This window comes from Gadus chalcogrammus, chromosome 3 (genome assembly GCF_026213295.1).
Source record: "Gadus chalcogrammus isolate NIFS_2021 chromosome 3, NIFS_Gcha_1.0, whole genome shotgun sequence".
Lineage (NCBI taxonomy): Eukaryota > Metazoa > Chordata > Actinopteri > Gadiformes > Gadidae > Gadus > Gadus chalcogrammus.
Genome location: NC_079414.1, coordinates 12,898,438 through 12,908,437, shown reverse-complemented (window position 1 = coordinate 12,908,437; position 10,000 = coordinate 12,898,438). Strand labels below are relative to the sequence as shown.

General features: G+C 51.1%; 1 protein-coding gene across 1 annotated transcript in view; it reads left to right on the top strand.

Moving 5' to 3' along the window:
- The window catches only part of LOC130378954 (ATP-sensitive inward rectifier potassium channel 12-like), an 8,819-nt gene extending 332 nt beyond the window's left edge, over positions 1-8,487 (top strand). The window contains 4 exon segments of the mRNA XM_056585544.1: positions 6,349-6,528; positions 6,718-6,832; positions 6,878-8,359; positions 8,362-8,487. Of these exon segments, the coding sequence (XP_056441519.1) occupies positions 6,437-6,528; positions 6,718-6,832; positions 6,878-8,359; positions 8,362-8,487 (1,815 nt within the window). The 5' untranslated portion in view covers positions 6,349-6,436.
- The last annotated feature ends 1,513 nt before the right edge of the window (positions 8,488-10,000 follow it).

The window sequence follows — 10,000 nt, the reverse complement described above, 5'->3', positions numbered from 1 at the left end:
CGATAATCACACAAAGTAATCAATATTGTCAAAAATGTCCGTCTCGCTTATAACAAGTCGAGTGTGAAAACGTGACGGGTAAAACGGAAAGAGATTTTCAAATGGATCGTTCTGTTTCATGGGAAATATTCACTCTCTCGCGCGTGTCGAACATTTCTCTGGTCGCATTGATTTTCAGAACTGGACAGCTCCGCGTGCCCTCGGTGTCATTGACAGATGTCACGGCCTCTGCGTCTGCTTACCCAATAAACTTTCGCCATTGTATTGGAGCAGTCGATAGGTGGTAGTATAAGCCTATACACATACATATACAAGTGACGTCAACGTTTAAAATGCGTGAATTATATGCAAAAATAGTATAACAAGTATAATGTTTTCAGAAAGATGAGCAAATAGTAATGCAGAGGTGATGTTGATGTTCAATGTTAGAAATTTCCATGAAAACAAAGCCAATAGTGCAAATACATTTTATTTTACCTTTTGTTTCTTAAACTATCCAATGGCTGAGCAAATATCGAGCAAATAGCGATAATATGTGAAGTTGTGAACCTGCATTCTGTGTGAAAAGGAGAATACAGCAATTAAGCAAAATGTCTATACTTAAAATAGTTTATTAAGTGTTCCCCTCTTTGTTTTTTACTAGATTGTAATATAGATATGTCAGAAGAAAGCTAATGGGACATGAAAACAAGGGTACTTTTTTACTGCCTCTCTCTCTCTCTCTCTCTCTCTCTCTCTCTCTCTCTCTCTCTCTCTCTCTCTCTCTCTCTCTCTCTCTCTCTCACTCACTCTTTCTTATTTTCTTCGTCTTTTCCTTCATATTCCCCTCAGAGCCCAGATTAAAGAGTCAGGGATTAGGTTGTGCAGGGACAGACGGCTACCTTTCGTGCTGTTGTTGGAGGGTGGGGATTAAGGGAATGTAATCTGGTATTTGATAAGGGGCCTCCTTCATTCTGTGCAACACACGTGTCCAAACACACACACCAACAAACACACACGCACGCACAGCCCTCAAAGACACAGATAAAGACTCAGACACACCCACATTACAAGTGTATTTTCCTATGGGATTAATCAGATCAGGATGTTGATTCCGCTGACGTATCTCATGAGGTGCGTCAGGAGTTTAACATTACTGATGTCATAGTTCACCTGAGATGGCAGCTGAGGTCATGCATGCACTGAACCTGCTTTTTGCGAATATCTCATGGGGCAGCACGGCCACCTGTTGGTGGCCGGGCCACCAACAGGTGTGTTGGTGTGGGCGTGTCATTGTGTTTGAGAGAGAGAGAGAGAGAGAGAGAGAGAGAGAAAGAGAGAGAGAGAGAGAGAGACAGAGAGAGAGAGAGTGTGAGAGAGAGAGAGAGAGAGTGTGAGAGAGAGAGAGAGAGAGAGAGAGAGAGAGAGAGAGAGAGAGAGAGAGAGAGAGAGAGAGAGAGAGAGAGAGAGAGAGAGAGAGAGAGAGAGTGTCACGTCTGGTTTGCCTTAAGACATGAGGAAATGCTTTACACGTATTGACAATATGATATGTTGTACATATATGCAAATACACTTATATGACCAAACAATAACATATTGGTCAATCACACCCAGTCTCATTAATTCCCCGTTGCTGTATAGGAGGTTGTATTTCTTGTATGGCGGGTGTGTCCTGTCATGCAAACCCACGTGTGTGCACGTTTAACTCTGTGTCAGACAATTAAACCCTTTCACTGTGGTTTGTTTACACTTTGCCTCTATCTGCTTTGTCTTCCTGTCCGACCACGTCCCCCCCCCCCCCCCCTTCTTCTTTAAAGAGCCGGTCCTAGCCGTTCCTCCAGCCAGCCCAGTGCTGTTCCTATGGAGACGACTAATAACTATCATCATCACGTGTTAATTACAGCTGCTATCGCTCAGGGACATATGGACCTGTCTCGCTCACTGCCCAGAACACCAGCTTGAACCGTTCTTACATCTAAAATACATGCTCTAAGGCGCAGTTGGCTATTTTAAGGCCAACTGCGCAGTTAAAGAGGAAGAAGGATTGAACTACATTACATCTTACATCACTCGAGTCAATGGAAGTCATTAAACTAAATTAATGAATCAATCAAAGAAATAATATAATAATAATAATAATAATACATTTTATTTATAATGCACTTTATATTCAAGAATCTCAAAGTGCAAAGTGTAATATACTATTAAACAGTTTTCTTGTCTATGAAATTATCTTTGGGTCAACGTTCGAAAGTGTTCCTTTTCCCACTGAGGGAAATAGAAAACTTGAGATGATGGGCCTTTCTCAATGTCAAGGACACAAAGTCCGGACTTCGTACTCAGTTGTTCGGACTTGGCAAGTAAGACTCAGGAGTATGCAGTGATGCTGGTTGTTGGAAAAATGCATTCTGGGATACTCAAATGTCCCAAGTCCACAAAAGTCACGACGCATCCTAAAAAAAATGGGCAGAACAAGCAAACATCCGGAAATTTTGAGTGTACTTTTCAAATGTTTGAACGGAACAGTACTTGGACCACGACTGATGATGTTTCCCCAAGTCCCAAGTCCCCAAGAACACAACTACAGACAAGAATGCAGATTTAAAATGGGCTCAAGACACAAAGCAAAAAAATTGAGTTCATAGTTCCTATTATAGACTGCTATAATGTAGTAGGAGAGGAGAGCAGGTGTAGCTCATGAAGTTAATTATTGGTCTGTAGACATGCCAGTCCCCATATTAACATCATGAGAAACACCTGTGTTCGCCCCTACTGCCCCAACAATATAATCTCTTATTGATTAGGCTTGTTGCTGGATATGCCCCCAAAAAATCACAGTTTTTCTTCCTCCTTTGAGCTCCCTTGATGCTTGAAAATCAGCATCTGTGGGTTACACAAAACAAACTGGCACAATCTTCTCTGAACATTTTCTTCAAACATCTTAAAGCTCATGTGAACTTGTTTCATCCAAAGGCCTTACATCCATCCCACTCATGATTCCCAGAGTAAATGGGGGTCTTGATGGTTCTTCCCCTCATCCCTCATTCAGCACAGCCATGCGGATGCTGATGTCTCCCCACTGTTGGGATAAGATGTATATTATATGAATATGATGTGTATTTATATTTCCACAGGATTGCACCTTATTTCTGGCCCGGTAGCAGTGACTGGCTGTCATCGGTCTAGGAGGGAGAGTGGGAGAGAATCTACTGAGATAGCTGCTATGATGCTATGTTGCTATGGTGGTGGGTGCTAGGGGGCTAGTGCGGTGGGTCTTAGGGTGCTGGGGTGGTGGGAGCTAGGGTGGTGGGAGCTAGGGTGGTGGGTGCTAGGGTGGTGGGCGTTAGGGTGCTGGGATTGTGGGTGTTAGGGTGGTGGGTGCTAGGGTGCTGGGGTGGTGGGTGCTAGGGTGGTGGGGTGGTGGGTGGTGGGCGTTAGGGTGGTGGGTGCTGGGGTGGTTGGTGGTGGGTGCTAGGGTGGTGGGGTGGTGGGTGGTGGGCGTTAGGGTGGTGGGTGCTGGCGTGGTGGGTGGTGGGGTGGTGGGTGCTGGGGTGGTGGGTGGTGGGCGTTAGGGTGGTAATTGCTGGGGTGCTGGGGTGGTGGGCGTTAGGGTGGTGGGTGCTGGGGTGGTGGGTGGTGGGCGTTGGGGTGCTGGGGTGGTGGGTGGTGGGCGTTGGGGTGCTGGGGTGGTGGGCGTTAGGGTGCTGGGGTGGTGGGCGTTGGGGTGCTGGGGTGGTGGGCGTTAGGGTGCTGGGGTGGTGGGCGTTAGGGTGCTGGGGTGGTGGGCGTTAGGGTGCTGGGGTGGTGGGCGTTAGGGTGCTGGGGTGGTGGGCGTTAGGGTGCTGGGGTGGTGGGTGGTGGGCGTTAGGGTGCTGGGGTGGTGGGTGGTGGGCGTTAGGGTGCTGGGGTGGTGGGCGTTAGGGTGCTGGGGTGGTGGGCGTTAGGGTGCTGGGGTGGTGGGTGGTGGGCGTTAGGGTGCTGGGGTGGTGGGCGTTAGGGTGCTGGGGTGGTGGGTGGTGGGCGTTAGGGTGCTGGGGTGGTGGGTGGTGGGCGTTAGGGTGCTGGGGTGGTGGCGTTAGGGTGCTGGGGTGGTGGGCGTTAGGGTGCTGGGGTGGTGGGTGGTGGGCGTTAGGGTGCTGGGGTGGTGGGCGTTAGGGTGCTGGGGTGGTGGCGTTAGGGTGCTGGGGTGGTGGGCGTTAGGGTGCTGGGGTGGTGGGCGTTAGGGTGCTGGGGTGGGGGCGTTAGGGTGCTGGGGTGGTGGGCGTTAGGGTGCTGGGGTGGGAGCGTTAGGGTGCTGGGGTGGTGGGTGGTGGGTGTTAGGGTGCTGGGGTGGTGGCGTTAGGGTGCTGGGGTGGTGGGCGTTAGGGTGCTGGGGTGGTGGGCGTTAGGGTGCTGGGGTGGTGGGCGTTAGGGTGCTGGGGTGGGAGCGTTAGGGTGCTGGGGTGGTGGGCGTTAGGGAGGTGGTTGCTAGGAGGCTAGGGTGTTAGGATGCTAGAGTGGTGGTTGCTAGGATGCTAGGGTGTTAGGATGCTAGAGTGGTGGTTGCTAGGATGCTAGGGTGTTAGGATGCTAGAGTGGTGGTTGCTAGGATGCTAGGGTGGTTGTTAGGATTCTATGGTGTTAGGATGCAAGGGTGTTAGGATGCTAGGATGCTACGGTGGTTGTTAGGATGCTAGGGTGCAAGGTTTATTGTTAGGATGCTAGGGTGTTAGGGTTCTAGGGTGGTTATTAGGGTGTTAGGGTTCTAGGGTGGTTATTAGGTTGTTAGGGTGTTAGGGTTCTAGGGGTTATTAGGGTGTTAGGGTGTTAGGGTGTTAGGGTGTTAGGGTGTTAGGGTTCTAGGGTGGTTGTTAGGGTTCTAGGGTGTTAGGGTGTTAGGGTTCTAGGGTGTTAGGGTGTTAGGGTTCTAGGATGTTAGGGTGCTAGGGTTGTTGTTAGGGTGCTAGGGTGTTAGGGTTCTAGGGTGTTAGGGTGCTAGGGTGTCAGGGTGCTAGGTTGTTAGGGTGCTAGGGTGCTAGGGTTCTAGGGTGTTAGGGTTCTAGGGTGCTAGGGTGTTAGGGTGCTAGGGTTGTTGTTAGGGTGTTAGGGTGCTAGGGTGTCAGGGTGCTAGGGTGTTAGGGTGCTAGGGTGTTAGGGTGTTAGGGTGCTAGTGTGTTAGGGTGTTAGGGTTCTAGGGTGTCAGGGTGCTAGGGTGTTAGGGTGCTAGGGTGTTAGGGTGCTAGTGTGCTAGGGTGTTAGGGTGCTAGGGTGTTAGGGTGCTAGGGTGTTAGGGTGCTAGGGTGTTAGGGTGCTAGGGTGTTAGGGTGCTAGGGTGTTAGGGTGCTAGGGTGTTAGGGTGTTAGGGTGCTAGTGTGCTAGGGTGTTAGGGTGCTAGGGTGTCAGGGTGCTAGGGTGTTAGGGTGCTAGGGTGTTAGGGTGTTAGGGTGCTAGTGTGTTAGGGTGTTAGGGTTCTAGGGTTGTTGTTAGGGTGATAGGGTGCTAGGGTGTTAGGGTTCTAGGGTGTTAGGGTTCTAGGGTGTTAGGGTGCTAGGGTGTTAGGGTGCTAGGGTGTTAGGGTGCTAGGGTGTTAGGGTTCTAGGGTGTTAGGGTGCTAGGGATGCGTATGAATGAGTATTATAAATCAAAGATTATATGCTGAGGCTATGACGCATAAAATCAGTTTCTGCGTGCTATCTTTTTTTATTATATTTTAAATGTTTTGCTTCTGATAGCAATTGGTTTTGTGATTGTTGGTCTTTTATCACCTCCCCCCATTGACACAACAACACTAAGGACAAAAACGCGGTCATTTGGGGAAAGAAAATAATAATTCCAAGAAAATCATTGCATAACCTTGGCCAATAGAGGCCGGCCTGGTCAGCTGGGTTCCTTCAAACTCATTCAGGCCCCAGCCAATGGCCTTTGTGTCGCTATGTTGGTTATGCAATGATGCGCTTTTTTGCTCCCCTGGTCGCTCGCTTTATGACAGCTATTAACAGACAGTGGTCACCAGCTGACCTTGTCACCAGGACAAATAACAGATCAATTGTTCTATCAGTAGATTACTACTGATTCATATCTTTTGCAGACCTCTACCCTCGTCACTGCTGGACTGGTTTTCCAGCGCTAGTTAGCCTGGAGGTCCTTTGGGCTAACAGCTAGCAAGGACCCCAATCAATAAGCTGTTATTAAACATGTCTGATCTGATCTGCGTCAGGCAGGGGACTTTGTCAACGTTTTCAGAGTTTTTGAATTGTGTTTGGATGAAATGAATTCAACTCTGCCTACCCTGTTATCACACACGGTAGTTTATATCTTATTCCCATTCGTGATTAAATTGGTGAGTTAAAGCGTAACAAATTAAAAACCCTTTATTTTCCTAATCCCCAGGAGATGTATACCCGGGATGAGGTGCTGACATGTCCTGCAGGACAGATTTGATCCCTCATCGTCTCCTCATCCCTACAACAGGATTTTAATGGTTGGAACGATCCGTCCCAGAATCCACTACTGCCACCAGAGACACAGTCTGGTTATCACTGGAGCCATGGGAGCAGTAAGAGTCAACAGGTGTGTAGCTGAGGGCCGTGTCGGCCCTCACCGCAGCTCTGATCACCAAAGCCTCCGTCTCAGAGGTTTACTTCTAGTAAACCTAGGAAAACGTGACCTTTTAGACCTGTTCTTTTATTACAAATGTGCATTTGTCATCATGTCTTTTAATTCCCCTTAACTCTTGTTGTGCTCTGCCTCTACCTAAAGATACAGCATCGTATCCACAGACGACGACACCCTGAAGATCTCCAGCCTGGGTCTCCACAACGGCCACGGGCCCCTCGCACAGCAGACCCTGGCTGGGGCCCGGGGCAGGAGCGAGGCAGGAGGAGGAGGAGTAGCAGGCGGGGGGGTGCTGGACGAGGAGGAGGGGGGCGGAGACGGAGACGGAGGAGGAGGAGGAGGAGCAGGGGGGGTCATATCCCTGAGAGCGGCCAGCGAGCCGGTCCTGTACAACGGGCGGCGGCCCTCCCCCTCGCGGCGGCTGGGCGTGGACCTGGCCATGGGCTGGGGCCTGCACAAGGGCCGCCTGCGCAGCCGCTTCGTCAGGAAGAACGGCCAGTGCAACGTGGTCTTCAACAACATGGAGGACAAGCCGCGGCGCTACCTGGCCGACATCTTCACCACCTGCGTGGACATCCGCTGGCGCTACATGTTCCTCATCTTCACCACCACCTTCCTCCTCTCCTGGCTGCTGTTCGGCCTGGTGTTCTGGGGCGTGGCGTTGGTGCACGGGGACTTTGACCTCCGACTGACCCCGGGAGGGGCGGGGCAGCCCGCCGAGGTCACGCCGGGCGGCCCCGAGTGGCGGCCCTGCATCCTCCACGTGCAGGGCTTCATCGGGGCTTTCCTCTTCTCCATCGAGACGCAGACCACCATCGGCTACGGCTTCCGCTGCGTGACGGAGGAGTGCCCGGCCGCCGTGCTGACGGTGGTGGTGCAGTCCATCGTGGGCTGCATCATTGACTCCTTCATGATCGGCACCATCATGGCCAAGATGGTGCGGCCCAAGAAGCGCGCGCAGACGCTGCTGTTCTCGCACAACGCCGTGGTGGCGCTGCGCGACGGCAAGCTCTGCCTCATGTGGCGCATGGGCAACATGCGCAAGAGCCACATCGTGGAGGCGCACGTGCGGGCGCAGCTCATCCGGCCGCACGTGACGGAGGAGGGCGAGTACCTGCCGCTGGAGCAGAAGGACATCGACGTGGGCTACGATGACGGCCTGGACCGCCTCTTCCTGGTGTCGCCGCTGGTGGTGGTGCACGAGATCAACAAGAACAGCCCGCTGTACTGCCTGAGCCGCGACGAGCTGCAGAGGGACAACTTTGAGATCGTGGTGATCCTGGAGGGCATGGTGGAGGCCACGGCCATGACCACGCAGGCCCGCAGCTCCTACCTGGCCCGCGAGATCCTGTGGGGCCACCGCTTCGAGCCGCTGGTGTTCGAGAAGGGCTACCGCTACCACGTGGACTACTCCCGCTTCCACCAGACCTACGAGGTGCCCGCCACGCCCCTCTGCAGCGCCAAGGATCTCTACCACATGCGGGGCCGGGACCCCTGCGCCACCCCCCCCTCCTCCTCCTCCTCCTCCTCCTCCTCTGGCTCGCGCTCCCCGTCGCCGTTCGTGCCGCGGGTCAACCACCGCCTGCTGCCCCCGCACTCGCCCAGCGCCTTCTGCTACGAGAACGAGGTGGCGCTGTGCTGCGGCGACGAGGAGGAGGAGGGGCCGGAGGGGGAGGAGGAGGAGGAGGAGGAGGAGGAGCGGGGACCGGAGCTGCAGGAGGAGAGGCAGGAGCTGATGCAGGCCAAGAAGGAGGTGGGCTGGAACGACCTGCGTCTGGGCTTCCAAAGAGAGCAGTTTTTGGGGAGGAGCAGGCCGCGGAGGCGCTGTGCGTCCTGGACATAGAGAGCCAGATCGACTACGACCGCCTCCAGCCGGCGCTCCCGCTGTACATCAGCAGGGAGTCCGGGGTGTGAGGACGTGTAGGGACACAGCCGGGTGGGTCATGTGACTCGCCAGGGCCCCTCTCTGGTTCGTCTGTCGTCGAGTCGTGGCATTGACAATACAAGGAATGGAAGCAAACACCGTTTGGTCGTTTTATTTATCAGAGACATGGGTATCTCCAGTACATGTATTTAAAGTCAAAGAGGTCCATGTTGTGCTAAATCGTCCATCTCCTTAAAAACATTTACAGCGTTGTATATTCCCTTTAATGTATAACTTGATTTTATTTTGTAAATACTGTCTAAGGCGTTACATGTGACCGCAGATTCATGTTATGAAGGAGTTTCAGAGAGTCTTCAAAAGTGTACGGAAGAACATGGGTCCTATATGTCTAATATTCCGGTCTGCACACACATTCTCAGCCTGGGAACAAGACACATCTCACCAGCTCATGTTTCATTTTCTCAGCAGATAAGCTCTTGCTCCCCTTCAATACCAAAAGGCTCCTCAATGAAGTAGACTGATCAATCACAAAGGTTTGTCTAATATGAGGCAGGATAAATACGATGATGTGCAGAGGAGTGCCGTACAGGCACTTCAAATACAGATGTCTGCTGCTGATGTCTAACAGGTTGTTGATTCCACTTGACAGAGTGTGAAACAAAACTGGAAGGTATATTTTCACTAAAAGAGGAAAAAACGCCGGCACTTAAAGCTTTTGCTGAGAAGAAAGATGTATTTTGTTACTATGATTTATTGTAGGCCTATCCAATTGCGTCCAGAGGCATTTAGTCTGTTCAGGTTGGTGACGCCCCTTCGAAATCGAAAGGATCAGACAGGTTCCAGACTAATGGCAGTTTGCATTTTGTCTGACGTTGCCAGGCTAACAAATTCTACTTTCAGAGTTAGGATGATGATGTCTTTTCTTAGGACCTTTGGGAACTCTGTCTTCCTTGAGATTTGTTTTCTAAATGAATTATACTCAGAATGAATCACATTCCATAACACATAAATAAAGCATGACCCAGCCCTTATTCAAACAAATATGTACAGCAACAGGAGCAAACCACTCTATTCTGTCGTTTCACCATTATTCAGACTTTGTAAAAGTGTGCTGTTTTGTATGAATAAAACATTGTATTAAACAGCTGGAAGCTCTCTTATTCAATGGCTCCCCTCAAAGGAATCTTCCCACTTCTTGTTCAAGCTGTGGTTACTCAGGGTCGAAGGTCAACTCACCATTGTTCACCACCTCATCAGGTGGACGCCCTCCAAGTCTCCTGGCTGCCTGGGTTTAGTCAACCACGCCCATCCTCAGGTGACATCAAGATGTGGTCGCCTTGATCTTATAGCACAACGTAGTTCATGTTTCCATATGAATATATTTCTACCTTGTTGTCCTATTCATCATCACTCCTAATGATACATTGGAGACTATGGAGTTTATAGACGTATGTACATATAGGTTTGTGCATCTAAGTCCATCAGACATGTCCATCAGAGAGAGAGAGAGATAGAGTGCAAGAAAGAGAGCGAAGCAAGGGA